This window comes from Pholcus phalangioides, unplaced genomic scaffold, assembly GCF_987345545.1.
Source record: "Pholcus phalangioides strain wild (caught in Gottingen) unplaced genomic scaffold, Ppha-v1.0 ptg000020l_1, whole genome shotgun sequence".
Classification (NCBI taxonomy): domain Eukaryota; kingdom Metazoa; phylum Arthropoda; class Arachnida; order Araneae; family Pholcidae; genus Pholcus; species Pholcus phalangioides.
This window is the reverse complement of record NW_028301613.1, coordinates 11,694,765-11,711,889: the sequence shown is the minus strand read 5'-3', so window position 1 is coordinate 11,711,889 and position 17,125 is coordinate 11,694,765. Positions and strand designations below refer to the sequence as shown.

Sequence of the window (17,125 nt, the reverse complement as noted above, 5' to 3'; positions counted from 1 at the left end):
TTCTCTTCCATTTTATCTTAATATTCTGCCCGTTGCAATGGCAGCAGCATCTTCAGTGCTGGCATTGTTCACTGTACTATTGAATTGAGGAATGCAGAAGCTTACTGTCATTGCATGAAAGTGTGTGTGATTGCTGCAAGTGGTTTGGGATTGTATCATGCACTAGAAAACAGAACAGGCAGAGTTCTGACAGCATAAATATGTCAAAACAGCACATATACCCATGCAACACATTCTAGCAAACACTGAATAATCAGAAATTACTCAAAGGAAGAATGTTTATGAGGTGCATAGTAGTAGTCAATTGCAGCCTGATTATTTTTCAATGGATCCCAAATCACCACCACACCAGTAGGTGGGTGAAAACAAAGAAAATCTACAAAAAGAACTTTCGTTAGCTCAGACAGTGAATTTTCCACACTCCACAACAGCCAAATAACGATGTCAGAATGTAACAGTGGTGAAATGCAAGGAAAAAATACAAGAAGAGACATGGCGAAACAAATAAAAAACACGGCCAGTAGACTAAACACTACAGTTTTCTCTAATACAGTCAGTGCCACTTATTAGAATCACGAATAATGTTATTGTTTGAGCATATCACTTTTGCAAAGAATGGAACTTACCAATATCACAACATGGGGAATTCCCCATCAAAAGCTTTTTTTCTGAAGCTTAAGGTTCTGCAAAAATTATTTTTATTCCTATTAGTTATCATTATCAGGCTGCAAGACCATGTAGAATTCTAGAAAGTGTTCTCCTTCACCCCCTTGTTGACAAACATTTTTATACTTGATGAGGTAAGGTAATCAGTTCGTAGTAATCACTGTGATTCATATCCACATGGAGCTGCTTTTGCAATGCTATTTCTATAGTGATGACAAAAAAAAAATGTTTTTCTTTAGTTCCTGATAAGTTTCTTTTAATTGATCCGATTCAATTTTTTTTTTTTGAGAGAGACTTTCCAAGGGATCTAGGAAACATATTGTACATTAAAAAAATATATATATCATAATTTGTGATATACATTAGACCAGTGATTCCCAACATGGGTGTTAATGCCTCCTGGGGGGGGGGCAATGGAATGTTCCAGGGGGCGGTAGAAGCTACGAGTATAACATAGGATCCTATGGGTTAGATTGCTTGGGGGAGGGGGTGATGGGAGAAAAATATTTCTGAAGAAGGGAGCGATGGGATAAAAAAGGTTGGGAAACTATGCATTAGACAGTTCCATTCCAACGCCTCAAAAACCAAAAATGCAAGATTTTTGCTCCAAGGAAAAAAAAATAAAGTCCTATTTTAGAGTAGAATAAAGAAAAAAAATGGAAACTGAATGATTGAACATTTTACAAACCAATTATCTGAGGCTGGGATTATAAAAGTTTTATAGAACTTGTGAAAATTGCAACTAATGATCTTATTGGTAGCATTTTTCAAGTTTTATAAAAAGACTTTCAAACTTTTACAGTGTAATCCTGGCCTGAGAAACAAAAACAATTGTTGCATTTTACTAATAAACGTTTACCATATGACCATTCAACCAAACATGATATATGGTCACTGTAATTGCAAATGGGTCTATACTTGCATTTGCACTGTACTTGCATTTTTATGGCGTCATATTTTTTTTATGACAAGTCATATTTCAGGCATTTTTGAGTGATTGGTTGGTCATATTTCAGGAAAGCAACAGATTTTTTTTATCACGGAAAATTTTAATCTGGGGGCATTTTCTTCAGAGACGCAGTTATGCACTTATGACGTATTCTTGTCTTCTCTCTTTTTTTTGTTCTCACCTCTCCCCCAGTAAACTTTGTAAGAGGGAGAGCTTCAGAGTAAAAATGTTACAAAATTTTTTCAACGACTTTGGGAAAAAACATTTTCAGCAACAGTAGTCGCAGTTCGGTTATGTGGGCATCATAGGGATTTGCGTCACAAGGACCCGGATTTGAATCCCATTGGTGGCACAGCGGTGGATGGATGACAATTTCCTGTCATTTTCCAGCTTCAGGGGCAAATGTCAGTTGACCTTCCCCTTGAAAAGTCTCGCAATAGATACTACAACTATGGCCGCAACCAAGAACAAAAATTGACACTGTCACCCAGGGCTTTTTTTTTTTTGGCACCCCCTTCCTTGTAACTTCAAACAAACAAAAAGTAAACTTGGTATTTCCCTTGCCCAGCACACCAGACCCTTCCCCTCTCTTAGTTGCAGCCCTGACAACAATGATTAATTTTGTTTTTATCAATTAACCTAAAAACTTGAGCATATTTTTGAAGATGAATTGCCATGTAATCAGATGCTGAAAACTAAATCCAGACACATTGATGGCATCACTAATCTAATAGATATAAATGCAAACACGGTAAAATGAATCATTATTAAAAAAAATGGTAATGAATTACTTTACCCCATAGAACCACCCAAACTTCTTGTGTGGCACACTGATGCCGATTTCATGAACTTTCTGCAAGATTCGATCATCATATCCTTCAAATAATAACTGACGGACTGAATGTGTGACAAAGACGGTGCTATTTACCACTTCAAAAAGTGATTGTAATATTTGTCCAAAGAAATCGTCATATTTTTTCAACTGATTCGCAGCTGCCTGAAACAATAAGAAAAAGCATTTTTATTTACGTTCCCAGCAAAACAGATAAAACCAATAATGGAATGATTTGTGTGCACTATTTAACTTCATCAGATACATAAAAAATACACTAATAAAATATATTAATGCCATAAAAGTCTTATAAAAAAAAACTAAAAAGTTTACCATCATCGGTACATTCACTGTTGTGACCATATCATCCAGAGATCCTACAGTCAACTCAGGTTCGAAATACCACCTTTTTATTTGGCTATACGAGACAGTGCCATTGCCATCATGCCACGTTATGTTGACTTTATGGCGGGTTTCCCTACAGATATGCGTATCAAATTATCATTGTTTCATTTTAATCGAGAAAAAAAAAACATTTCTTGAACTATTCACAACAGCGCTTACATTAAAAAAAGAAATTTTGGAAACAATTAAATTTCCCTTTTTATAAACAGTTTTGAGCATTTAGTAGGGCATTCCTCGAAAAAAGAATATTTGTTTCAGTACACAAGGAAATATTACACAGATACAGTGAGATGTCATTTTCTCCACCCCCAACACAAGGAAAGAAACATTCTGGACATTAGTGTCGAGATGAACTTCGTAAGATAAATTCTTTGTCTCCGACGGGAATCAATTCTATTTTCATCAATTATTTTCTCTGCTCATAACACATCACGGAAGGATCCTAAATGAAGTTCATCTCACCAATAATCTGTTCACATCATGCTACTATGCATGTTATAAGAAAATAAGAGTTATATAGAGAGAAATGATGTCGTTCTTCATTGTTAATATAAAGTACTAAAGACTGGATACCAAGCGGAGAAAAAGAAAATATAACAATTTTCTTTCAAAAATTCATCTCCACTTGGTATATATATATCCAGTCTTTCATACTTTGTAAAAGTTATATGTCTGGTATATTGGATAGCATGCAAACTCTGGATAGCAAGAGGATCTGGGTTGATTCCCAGTGGAGACAAACAACTTTTCTTTCTGAAGTTCATCTTGGTAGTTATATACAGAAAGTACGGAGATAGTTCAATTTTACCCAAGCTCTTATGCTGATGCCAAGAATATGTTGATCAAATTTTTTTGTCGATGTTTTTTTCCCTAACTGTGATACTTAAGCCCACGTAGTGGACAGGCCAAGAAAGACAATAATCAGGGCTGGACAAATCTATTGTCTAGAGAGAGCATAGTTTCCCAACCTTTTTGTCCCACATCGTCCCCTTCTTCAGAAATTTTTTTCTCCCATCGCCCCCAACGCAATCTAACCCATAGGATCCTATGTTATATCCGTAGCTTCTACCGCCCCCTGGAACTTTCCATTGCTCCCAAGGGGGCATTAATGCCCACGTTGGGAATCGCTGGTCTAGAGCATGTAAAAAATTTGAACTAAGCATGTATTTTTTTCGACCACATGCCAGATGCAGGCATACAAAAGAACAAAAAATTTAATTATTTTCAGTTTTTTATCAATGACGATTGCAAGTGTTCTTTCACACGTTTTGAATTCCATGGAAGGACTTTCTTAGGTAGCCATGAGATAATATGTAATCAATGTATTTTTTATCTATTTCTTATGACCTCTTGTGGTAATGGGCCCTTATATCCTGCAACTAGGCCCATGGGCCGGAATATGTAGTGGGTCCCCAAGCCAATATTTTTTACTGTACTTTGCTATATTTCATTATACTTCACAGCATAATTTCTCTATAGTAAATACTGTACATAGGTAAAAATAATAATGGAATTCATTCAATGCCAAAGCTTGACAAATACCAAGCTGACTAGAAAATCTGTATAGGTGCCTAAAATTTTCTGTATGCAGAAGTGTAAGACAATAGGATTAAAAGGAGTGGGTCCTTCACACCCACCTAAGTTGTAAATCGACTACCACCAACTTGTCAACTTCTTTTTCCAATACCAACAACACAAGATAATTATAATTGGCAGTTTGACTAATTTTATATTTTTAATTGTTGACCACATTCCTTTTGAATTTTTGTATTTCTTTCAAAATTTTGATCAATTTTCTAAAAAAAAATATTGAAATAATCCAGTGATATTTTTCAGGCATGTAAAATAGTGATTCAAGCATACATTATTTAAAGTTACATGCCCACTTGGGCATGTTAATTTTTGGAGATTTGTCCAGTCCTAGTCGCGCGCACACACACACATATATATAAATCACATTATTTTATATAATCCTTATCTTAAATTAGGAAACGGTGGAAACACCTGGGTGTGGCACTCGTAAAATAACTTTTTTTCCCATAATACAGTCAAACCGCATTAACGTGAAATAAGACACCAAAGCAATTACATGTTTCAGAATTTTACTTTCATTATGTAATAAAAAATACTCTGCACACACAGGACTAAACACTTTTTTTGAAGCAGTACTTTGCATTGTGCAATTTCCAGTAAACAAGATTTGATAACATCATATTTTCCTTATAGTCGTTCTTTTCCCCCATGTTTCTTAAAATTCACAGGACATAACTTAGCAAATTACCAAAGTAGATAAGAAAACAAAGACGAAATAAATCACCTGAAAGTGTATGGGCCAAGCTCCTGCAATATTGGCTTCGCTTGTTTCTCCTCCACCTCCTTGACATTGGTTATGTTGAAAAAATAAAATCTGCAATGAATCGGAACAGGCACTTCTTTCCAGTACTTGTATGGCTCGGCTCGTGGAGACAGAACTAAATTCTAGAAAATTATTAGTATTATTGATTTATGTTTTGTGATGAATATGAACGTGCAGATCATAATGATATATTAGAATTCTACACAAATAAACTGAGTAATAAATGCTCTTGAACATATCTACACACAGTATCAACACACAAGGAAGTTTTTTTAATACATACCCTTTCTGCATACAATATGCATTCCCAAACAATTAATCCTAATATGTCAAGCTATTTTCGTCTTGCACTTTAGCCTCTCTTGGATGTATCATATCACTCACAAGATAAAACTGAATCCAAGTGTAAAACTAAATTATTGAAAACTAAGTATTAAAGGAAATGCATGTAAGCTGCCCCCCCCCCCTTTGATGGCTACTACTAAATCATACATGCACCTATTTAATTCAATCCTCATCACATATTTCCCAATAGAACATGTAACAAATTGGTACACCTAATGGGAGTGGTGTTTCTGTGTAACGCTTGCTATAGTGCTGCCATTATGAATGAAGTGAAGTGATCAGGTTTTTTTTAGCCTATCATCGACATTTCATCTTTAGGTCATAAAAATCTGAGCCCTAGCAATGATTGAATATTTGTACCATTGTAAGTCTGTTGCTGTCTGTATGTGATAAGATCAGACGTGAAGACTAGCTCTATTTTTTATATATGACATGTCTTTTTTTATGGCTGAAGGTAAAGATGAAATGAGGGGAAAAAAAAACACTTCTTATGAGTTACACTTTTGGCGAGTCTTTGCTTTACAATCTAAACTGGGAAAAACAACCTTTTTTTTCAGTCCACTGGCCTGATGTCCAGTACGAGACGGAACGCCAAGGGAATGAAATAATATTCTATTTTAGACAGATTTCCATTTTATAAAGGTGCAAATCAAAGCACTAATCATTGAACAGACTATATTTTGTCCTTCTTAGACAGGTTTCACTGTATAAATATAGGGTGACCACATGACCTGTATTTTATGAGACATTCTCATATAAATATGGTCATCAAAACGTTTTCATAAAATACCCTGTGTTTTGTTCCCTTATTTTCATGATGTACAAATTAATGCCTTTGACAATTTTTTTACCTGTAATTGGCAACTTTTCTTGTCTTAGACAATTTTATTTGTTGCGAATTTGCAATCATACTTAAATTTGACAATTTCATTTGTCTGTAATTGGAAACCTTACTTGAATTTGACATTTTCTTGCATTAATTGGTGAAATCCTGTATGGATCTCGATTTCTGTATGTATATTTATCAAAGAGATATGGTCGGTCTAGGATTTCATGATATTATGTGCACTGACACATTTCTCTCGGAACACCTTTTGCTCTGGGAACGAAACTTTATGGTGGCTGCATTTGGCCTATAGGCAAAGGGTTGTGCACCCCTGATCTAAAATATACATAGTGCGGATTAGTTACTATAAATATAGGATGTCCCATGAATTTTGATGGATTTTAAAAAATCAACAAACTGCCATACCAGGGTGTGGTTTGTGGCCCTTTAGATTCAAAGAGTTGGAGTTTTTCGGACACAACAAAACAAAGTAGTTACAATTCTCACTGATAGATGACAAGTAGTCTTGTTTTCAATAGTTTTGGTCAAACAAATAAATTTGACCTCTTTAAAAGACAATGGGAATCAACAGCTAGCATATGAACAGCAGCATGATTATATTTAAAAATTGAATCGGCAAACGGCATAGAAGAAGCACTAGTTCTGGGGAGGGGGGGCGCCCAATGTTTTCTTAGAAGTCATCAAGAAAGCATGAATAAAAAAAAAAGAAATACCACAAAGATGAATTCTATCATCAACCATTTTTAATATTTATAGTGAGAAGCACTTGAAAACATTGCTGGTATTAAAATAGGAGGGGAAATAAGATATTTAATCATGACTCATGTGTAACAACCCATTATGTTTATAAATATTACTCTGTGTTTTCTTCCCCCATCCGTCTCCCCCCCCCCTTTTTGTTTCTGTGTTCATAATTCTTTTTTTTACTAGTTAGTTTTTCATTTGGATGGATGAATCACATAATTATATACTTGATTTAACAATGGAAAATGACTGCATCCTTGTAAAATAGGTGTGTTCACCAGTATGGATCCTATAGGATCCCTTGATGGATTTTTTTTGTTTGATTTATTTGTTTTGTAACAATAATAATGACATTGAAATTGATATGCAGATGACACAACAATATTAACTACAAAAAGATCGGAAATGAATAGAGCAATAGAATCCATTAACAGAGTAGGAAAGGATTTTGGCATCAAAATAAATACAAAGAAAACAAAAATCATGATTTTTAATGAAAAAGAAGAAAATAACAATTTTACAAAAAGAGAAGTTTAGAAAATTAAGACATTGAAATAGTGGACTGCAGGCAGAGAAAAATTCAAGCATGTGTACCAGGATTGTGTTAATGTTAGTGTTATACGTGCACCAAACTATGCCCCTATAGCTCATTTGTTCGAAAAATAGGATACTTTTAGGAACCAACCTTGTACACTGTGAGAATACGCTCTGATATTGACTCTAATACACTGTTCGCAAGTGTGAATGGTTTCTCACAGGATTACAGGATGTTCTCGAATGTGGCGGTGGACATGTTAAACATTTGCTATTTTCACATTCTGAAGTGAAAACTGATGCCTGCATTCATAAGTGTACGAAAGATTTTCTCAAAGAGGGGGGAATTCCGTTTTTTTTCTTCTGAGGGGGGGGGGGGGGAAAGAGGGGTTACTTTTTCCCCCCTACAAAATAACACTATAATTTTGGCTATGTATGCCTCTTTGCATACGTAAATACCTGAATTTCATCTAGATATTTTCATGAATTATTTTTGACATGGCAGCAAACAGCCTCACCCATCAATGAGAATTTCAACTAGGTTTTTCATTGTTGTTAGAAAAAATTTTACTCTCTGCCAAGTCAAAGGGCATGAACTGTACCCCACTATCAATTTGTTGTTTTTTTTTTTAATTTATCTAAATTTATGGCACACCCTGTATACCAGAAAAAGGGTTGAGACAGAAATAAAAAACAGAAAACAGAATTTCGGTGGACGCAGAGATAAAAAAATACTAGCACAAAGTACTTATTTTTCATTTTACTGCGCTTTTATGAAGTGAATGTTCATAATGGTTAGCTAAAAAAACCCTGTGTTATATAGGTCTTATCTAGAGAAAAAGTAGAACACAGTTTTACTAGCATTTAATCTATGTGGGTTTTGTAAAAATTTATACCTAGGTTCTGTGAGTTATTCCCACACAATTCATTTTTCCTGCAAGGCACAAGGGGAATTGAAAGGATGGGAAGAAACCAAGATATTCTATTATTTCTCTGTTGGTGCTTGGTTGACGACACTGCTTGAAGGTGAATTTTTTTTCATGATTAGCTATTTTAAAAGCGTCAAGCATTGCCATTTCATAAGTTCAATCGGGACTGTCTCAAGAGCATCTTGGGGCCCTGGGCAAGTAATGTCTCTATCTAATCTATCTAACTGAAATTACCGACCTTCCAATCTACACAATTTTGCAAAAAAACCCCGAAGCACTCCTAAAAAGTGAAATCTGATCATCTTCAATTTTTGCATGCAGATTTCTTTATATAGTATGCTAATGATTAAATTTTCATGGCCAATTAATGTTAACTTTGGTCATTCTACTTTGATATCTACTGCACAATAGAAATAACATAAAAAAGGTAACAATTGCAGACGGTTTAACTTTTTTCATTTTTGTTGTGATATTTCCTTGAATATATGACAATATGGCCGCTACAATGTTTTTGAGAACCTTATAGCCAATTGGAAGGATTCGAATGGAATCACATAATCAGGATGAAGGAAGGTGGCTTATCATACCGAGCAATAGCCCCCCCCCCCCACCTACATCGTATGGGTTTTCTGTGCCATGTTCCACTTGAATCACCCTGCACGACATGCCATCCACTCACCAATAGGAAAAGCGGTATGACTGTTTTCCTACAGAGTGCAACATGCCTCACACCAGTGCTTTACATCTGGAATGATTGGCTGACTGCTTCTGGAGGAATCAAATGTGTTGCGCATTTCATCAATCTTCTTTTCAGTTTTGTTGTGCTTTCTTTCCCTTCCTTTCCATTTCCCTTTTTATTTTGGAAAGTGACAAAAGTAAGTAGATATGCAGACGACAGAGCAGATGATGTGTCGCTCTAGGAAAACCCAAACATGAAATGTGATAAAGTTAAACATTTCTGCTGAAGCAAAATGGCCCTATTAAGTTCATGTGGCGGCACAGAAAAACCTGCTACTTGAAAAAGTCGGTTTGAGGTAAGGTTACGTCCACAGCTTACACTTGTTAATGCCACAAAATGATAGAGTCGTCTGTAGTGGCACTGTTGCCTATCACTCATGTTGCTAGCATACTGGCATCGCATAGTGTTCAGCGATAAATTTCACTTCAGTCTTGAAGCAGAGACAACCAGATTCATGTGTGAAGGTGCCTGGGACCAGTGGGCCCAATCCTTAGGTCCTTGTTTCACAATGGTACACAGACATTAACAATGGTGTGTGGTGCTATGTCTAATTACAGCAGGTCACACCTAGTCATTTTTCAATGGTTATACATATTAATTTAATATTCTTCAACTTATTGTCTTTTACTATTACTTTTCTATTTTCTAACAGGTTTGCGTGTACTATGTGAGATGATTGCACATTGTTGAGGTGGTGATAGAATGCCTGCCCGCTATCACTTTTTTTGTCTGTGATTGTGGGTTCGAACCCAGATTCTCTGTTGGTATCACACCTTTTTTTTCTAATTGTATAATACAATGAAACGTCAAAAGACTAAAATAATATTCCATTTTGGACAGGTTTTCCATTTTGTAAAAGTGCACACACACACATATAAAAGCAGGGTCAGCTTAAGTGAGAGTGTGGCCAGGCGCCAGTTTAAGCTTCAGTTAGACATAAAAGATATTAAAATTTTCTAATAGTAAAAATTCAATGATATCAATAATTTCAGCCATAGCTTGATGATGGAAATGTTGAGAACACTTGAGAGAACTGACAGAGCCTGGCACCATTACACCAAACATAAGAATGTGCTTTGTCATAAAGGGCAAGTTGCATTTGGTGCCCCCACTCAGTAATATTTCCAGAATGGTCAAATGAGGGCAGAGGAAAAATTCAAATGGCTGTAAAACCAGACATTGCCCAGGCTCTGTCCCATGGGGTATATAAGCACCGTACCCTAAAGGGTAATTCTCAAATGGTTGGTCCCTGGAGCACCAGAAATGCCTTTGAAATAAATTTCTTAATAAAAGTTGCCTTGTTTCATACTCTTCACAGGATAACTGTAAGTAATGAAGGCTCATCAATAAGAGCTGTAATGTGGATAAAGTTACCTGGCATGACGAAAAACAAGATAAAATAATCTTGGACTAAAGAGCGAGATAGTTTCTTTTAAAAGCAGGACATATGGCCATGCACATTTTGTGCAGTAAATAATGGTATGCAACTTTGTACTAAAAAAACAGGTTTATCCCAGGGTCCCCTAGTGTAAAGCCCTGTTGGCATCTCTCAAGAGTCACCTTTAGGAGAGCATTTGAGGCTTTGCGCCCGGGCGGCAGATAAGCTTGAGCCGTCCCTGCATAAAAGCATTAATCAAAGAAGAAACTATTTTTTGATTCTGTAAGACAGATTTCCATCTCATAAAGTGTCAGCTTACAAAGTTTTTGGAATGAATTATCTTCGTTAGCTGAGGTATCACTGTATTTGAAACATCTGAGTTTGAGCACTATCCTTCACAAAAATTGACTGAAAAAAATGGGGAATTTGTTTTTATTCAGCCGCACTGAGGGCAACATTTATCCGGCTATTCCCGCAGCCTAGGGGATTGACCAATTACTGATTTGAACATTCCATGTGCAACTGCTAGCCATAGCTAGTCCTAGTCTTGAATTTTTTCATTATGTGTGTGTATATGGCAGGGGTTCTCAAATTTTCTCAACCCACGGCACCCCCTTCCCCTAATCAACGTTCATTTGCGGCACCTCGGAGCAGTCTAACAAAGAATCTCTTCGAAAAAGCTTTGTCAGGGCCACCACCAATGACAAAGTTTGGGGGAGCACCACGGCGCACAGTTTGAGAACCCCTGGTTTTTCATATTCAATTTCACTAAAAGCAGTCCTTTCGTAAATGGTGCTTCATTTTGCAAAAGAATTGAATTTAATACTACAATTAAATTCAATAATTATTACTAATAAAAATAATTTAAATAGAAACGCACCTCTCCAAGTTGCCACTGGAAGATCCTCGGAAACATGATATACATGAGCAACCCCATCACAGCGAGACTCAGTCCCAAACAAATCAGCGATATGGCCTTCGCTCTCACAGTCAACGTCATGATGGATTGTGAATTTAAATTATAATAACAATAACAATGGTAATTAATAAATGAAAAAATCGACGAAACGCGCAGACGAGAAACACACAACAACAACAACAAACGGACGATGGATTCTTTGTTTACATCTGGAGCACGTTTCCTCCAATCAGCTGCTGCTTGATCTTTCTCTCTTTTGTCACTTGACTGACAATGTGGCTTCTTCAAAAACACCAATAACAATAAATTTCTCACTTATCGCCAAAACATGTTTTCCATTTTCACACCTCACTAATGTTGAGATTCATGTTTAACGACACGCTTTATCAAAAAATAAAAATGCTCTTTATCGAGAACGTGAGATGTCCAACGCTCCCTGGGGTAAATGGAACTGGATTGTGAAAAGATTAGGGCGTTCGCATTTTCTCTTGGCGGCGAGATGCTTTCCCACTGTGTAGAAAGTGTGTTGGGATTTCCGCGCCAACGTTTTACTCATACAGCCAAACAACGCTATCGGTGGTGCACGTGATCCGATAATGGATGGCTGACTGAAGAGTCAGTCCTGTAGGGTTATTTTTTGTGCTCTCTAATGAAACATAAAGTATATTTCTTATCTTTATTTTTTCTTCTTTCTTCCCGTTTGTTAAAGTTTGGCGCGAAAATGTGTGCACAGAAAGCCTCTCTCTATTATATGATCGATTTTTTTCTCCACCACACAAAAGAGTTTTGTTTCCTTTTCTTCTTCTTCACTTTCGCTGGTAAAAAAAATGTAATAGTGGAAGAAAGGAAAAATATGAAGCGCGCGTTGTTGCTAGGAAGTACTAAACAATTTTTCACGGTTGGGAGAATTACTGCGCTTTCTTCCTGAAGCGTATACTCCCCAACCAAGGTCCGATTTTTGCATGGGCAAGTAGGACATTTGCTCAGGGTCTCCCACGATTTAAACCTGTGGTTCTCAACCTGGGACCATGTGCATCCCCCCACCCCCGCGATCCTGGGATATTCAACTTTGGAGTCACAAGTGATGAAGATGAGAGTCACTGAGAGCTGAAAAGAAAGAAAACTTTCAAACGAAATACCGCGCAAAAAAAGAGTGTGACTATTTCCAAAATCAGAGTTGCCCGTATAACCAAGCAAACCCATGAGCCCATTCGGGCATGGCCCGGGGCCTCATGTCCATAGGGGACAAACATGAGAATATCTGATATATGATTTTTCTAGTGTAAGTAAAAACTGAAAACTCGCAGCAACGATACTCGATATGATATTTTTTCTTGGTCCGCGGAGTATCGTTATATCGAGGTTTCACTGTATGTAAGCTTACATTTCTTAAGTATGGGGGCACCAGAACATCACTGCTCGAAGACCCGTGATGGCCATCTACAGACCCCCCCCCCAGAAGAAGGATGCTTACGGAATCACCACCCAGAGCAGATACTGACCCAAGGTAGGGCCTTAACTAGAGGGGGACAAAACTGCCCCGGCATAGGCGGAGATTGAATTGGAAGTCTGGGGGGGGGGCGAGGTCATTATTGCTGGGGGGGGGCACGATGATGTTGATGTCAATTCATCTATACATTAGATCAGTCGACTCCACGTTTGACTCTGGGGGGGGGGGCCACCTCTGGGGGGGGGGGCCCACCCCGTATCTCCACCCGTGTGCCCCGGGCGGCAAAATGTAGGGGGAAACAGTTTTAGGTGGGAGCAAAGAACACCATTACATAATTATCAAATTTTAAATTCTTGGAGGCGGCAAAAATTCTAGTTACGGCCCTGCCCAAGGTGATGCGTTAGGAGAGGAAATTTATCTCCCCTCCATTTTATTGCCAAGTGTTTTAAGCAGACCTATTTTCCCATGTATAATTCGGCTCTTTGAAGAAATGATCATCCCCTCTTCTGGATCCCTGCCTGGCCCAGGGTTCCAGATATCGATCTGAAAATTTATGAAATTTTTGTTCGTTATAAATTTAATTTTGACTAAATTCAATTCAATAAGTGGACTTCCTATACCCTCCAGAAGCAAGGAGAAAGCGTCTTGCTTCTGGAGGGTATAGGAAGCCCTGGTTACAGGGGACCCTGAAAAGAAAGAAAATATGGTCCAAATGGGGTCATGGGCAAACAAAAGTTAAAAAACACTGATTTTAACATACATCCACCGACTAACCAAACATCTTTGATCTCACAGTTGCAGGAAGCTCAGAGGCATATTTAAAGGGGGGGGGGGGAAGGCTTGGCGGGCAGCAAGTATAGCCTAGGACAGCAAGTTTGGAGGGGCTACAAATTTGAGAAATAATTGCTGAAGAAATCAGTAGAACAGCAGAAGGGCAGCAAAATTTGTATAGCCATAAATCTGCTTCGGCCTAGTGACCTAGAGAGTTTGCAAGCATGTGAGTGACCAAAAGAGTGACCTAGAGCGTTTGCAAGCATGCGAGTGACCAAAAGAGTGACCTAGATCGTTTGCAAGCATGGTGAGTAGCCAAAAGCGTGTGCAATCATGAGTGTAACACTGTACTGAAGTATCCTCTGTATTTATATATTACTCGTAAAAAAAATATTTAGGGATATGCGCAGAGTATATATATGCCGATTTAAATCAGCTTGATTATTTAAAAAAAACATTGATTTAAATCACAACATTCAAATTTCGTTTTTCCTTCACATAACTTCAATGGCATTGAAGTGAAGGTAACCTGGTATGGTATGCATGTTATTGAAATGTAAAGTTCTTGATTAAAATAAGTATCAGTAAGATCTTTGGGGGTAAATTTAGACTTGAGCTTAATCCTTAGATACAGTGCAGAAAGCCTCTGTGGTGGTCGAGTGGTCATAATTACGAACTCGCCTCGCGAGGTCCCGAGTTCGAACCCCACTGGCGCCACAGTGATGGTCGGTTCCCACCTTTCGAGGTGCGAATGCGAGCCGATTCCCGGTAAAAAAGTCTCAAAGTCACAGAGAGTAACAGGCCTACAAACGGTATAAATATTCAATCATTACACTTCACTTCCGAAATATAGATGGCGGCACTTAAATAAAAGCAAACACAACACTAGATACGCACTCAGACTGTTAGGTACATACACTTCCGGCGCAACTCAATAGGTAGTAAATTGCCCATGGCAATAGAGTTGTGCTCGGTTTGAAAGAAAGATATAATGCAGAAAGAAAGCGGTTCTATTTCTAGATTTTGTGCTGGAAAGAATTGCAGAAAAATATAGGGAGCTGCACTTGGCTAAACTACACTATTTTCAATGCATTAGGGTTACAGGGTATTTATTATTTAGGCACAAGGGTTCCCCTTAACGCATGGGCCCACCCGGGGGCCTCGAGAGAAGAGGGGGAGGGGCACCCCACAAAAATGAGATCTGATTGAAATTTTCTTGAATTAACCAGGTGGGGCCTCTGAAAAATCACTTGGCCAGGGGGGCTCCACGATGCTCTCAAGACGGCCCTGGTTAATAGAATATGTTTTTTATTTAGTTGATGCTGAATGGCCTTTTGGTTGTATATCGAGTGAATCGAAAAACCTGCACCATACGTGTGATACTGAGTTGCTACCAGGCATTCACTTTAATGGGCGGGGGTGGGGGGGGCAGGAAAGCTCATGAATAAAAACACTTTTCTCTACATGTTAATCCATGAAGTAAATTTGGGCTTAATGACCATCCATGTAATATAAACACAGATTTTTTTGTGTAGTTCATTTGTAGTTTATTCATTAATGCCGAATTAAATTTGAGAGACTAAGGTGAAAAAAGCAAGTAGGTGATATTAAAATATGCATTTCGATGATTAACAAGATTTGTTTTAATTAATAAGCAGTCAGTTGATTAAAATAAAAAAGTCCGATTTAAATCAAAAGAAATCTGATTGAAATCTGATTTAAATCAAAAGAAATCTGATTGAAATCTGATTTAAATCAAAAGAAATCTGATTGAAATCTGATTTAAATCAAAAGAAATCTGATTGAAATCTGATTTACATCAAAAGAAATCTGATTGAAATCTGATTTACATCAAAAGAAATCTGATTGAAATCTGATTTAAATCAAAAGAAATCTGATTTAAATCAAAAGAAATCTGATTGAAATCTGATTTAAATCAAAAGAAATCTGATTGAAATCTGATTTAAATCAAAAGAAATCTGATTGAAATCTGATTTAAATCAAAAGAAATCTGATTGAAATCTGATTTAAATCAAAAGAAATCTGATTGAAATCTGATTTAAATCAAAAGAAATCTGATTGAAATCTGATTTAAATCAAAAGAAATCTGATTTAAATCAAAAGAAATCTGATTTAAATCAAAAGAAATCTGATTTAAATCAAAAGAAATCTGATTTAAATCAAAAGAAATCTGATTTAATCAAAAGAAATCTGATTTAAATCAAAAGAAATCTGATTTAAATCAAAAGAAATCTGATTGAAATCTGATTTAATCAAAAGAAATCTGATTTAAATAAAAAAAAATCTGATTTAAATCAAAAGAAATCTGATTGAAATCAAAAGAAATCTGATTTAAATCAAAAGAAATCTTATTACAATCAAAAAATACAATTTTTTTTATTTTTCCATACCCTGTATATGTGAAATATTCCAAAAAACATTCAACATTTTTAGTGCTAAAGTGGTTGAACTTTAATAATTTGATGTGCATACAACCCCTTCTATAACTTCAGGAAAATAAAGAAGAAGGAACGAGAGAGAGAGAGAGAAAGGGGGAAAAAAAAAGAAAGGCCAGAAGAAGCTTGGTTGTGCGTAAATGCTCCTAAATTCCACTTTTGCGCATCGGCTGCCAATCCCTTGGAAAGCGTCCTAGTCTAGGGTTTTCGACGTTTCTCTTCATAATTACAGGTATTAGTCGATGATTAAGAACAAAAAATTTATCCGACAGAATTTTAATCAGGGCTCAAGGTCTTCCATGCATTCAATCTCCATATTCCTTTCCGCCGTTATAGAATAATTTACATAGAATTCGAGCGACGGAGGGGAGGGGAAATAGTATTATGTACAGTATTATAAATCATGGAAGACTGGATGTCATTCTGATGGACACAGAAACGCCGAAGAATACCAAACTAGAGGCCAAGGAGATATTCAAGTATTTTTCTCGAGTGGATAATAGCGGGAAAAGAAAAAAATTCTTAGGAGAGAGAGGGAAAAGGCACAAATTTTTTTTAGTGAAGGTCATTATAAATTCATCCATCTTAACGTCTTCTCTAAGCTTCAGAGAAAAGGAATGAGAGGGTGGGGGAAGAAGAGAGAGAGAAAAAAAGAATGAAGAAAACTGAACATTTTTCTGTGTTCACCTTCAACCAGTTGTTGAATTTTGTAGTCGGCATTTTCACATTCACCCTAGATAAGAGTACGGTTTTTTGCTAAAGAATCCGACACCGAAGAACTTGAAACGGGGAAAACGAAAGGAAA

At 36.8% G+C, this 17,125-nt stretch overlaps 1 protein-coding gene across 1 annotated transcript in view; it reads right to left on the bottom strand.

The window, feature by feature from the left end:
• The window catches only part of LOC149070974 (scavenger receptor class B member 1-like), a 34,345-nt gene extending 22,249 nt beyond the window's left edge, over positions 1-12,096 (bottom strand). Inside the window, exons 1-4 of the mRNA XM_089248701.1 lie at positions 11,605-12,096; positions 5,170-5,330; positions 2,781-2,925; positions 2,412-2,612 (exon numbers count right to left, since the gene is read on the bottom strand). Of these exons, the coding sequence (XP_089104827.1) occupies positions 2,412-2,612; positions 2,781-2,925; positions 5,170-5,330; positions 11,605-11,724 (627 nt within the window). The 5' untranslated portion in view covers positions 11,725-12,096. The remainder of the gene's footprint in view (positions 1-2,411; positions 2,613-2,780; positions 2,926-5,169; positions 5,331-11,604) is intronic.
• Between the last annotated feature and the right edge of the window lie 5,029 nt (positions 12,097-17,125).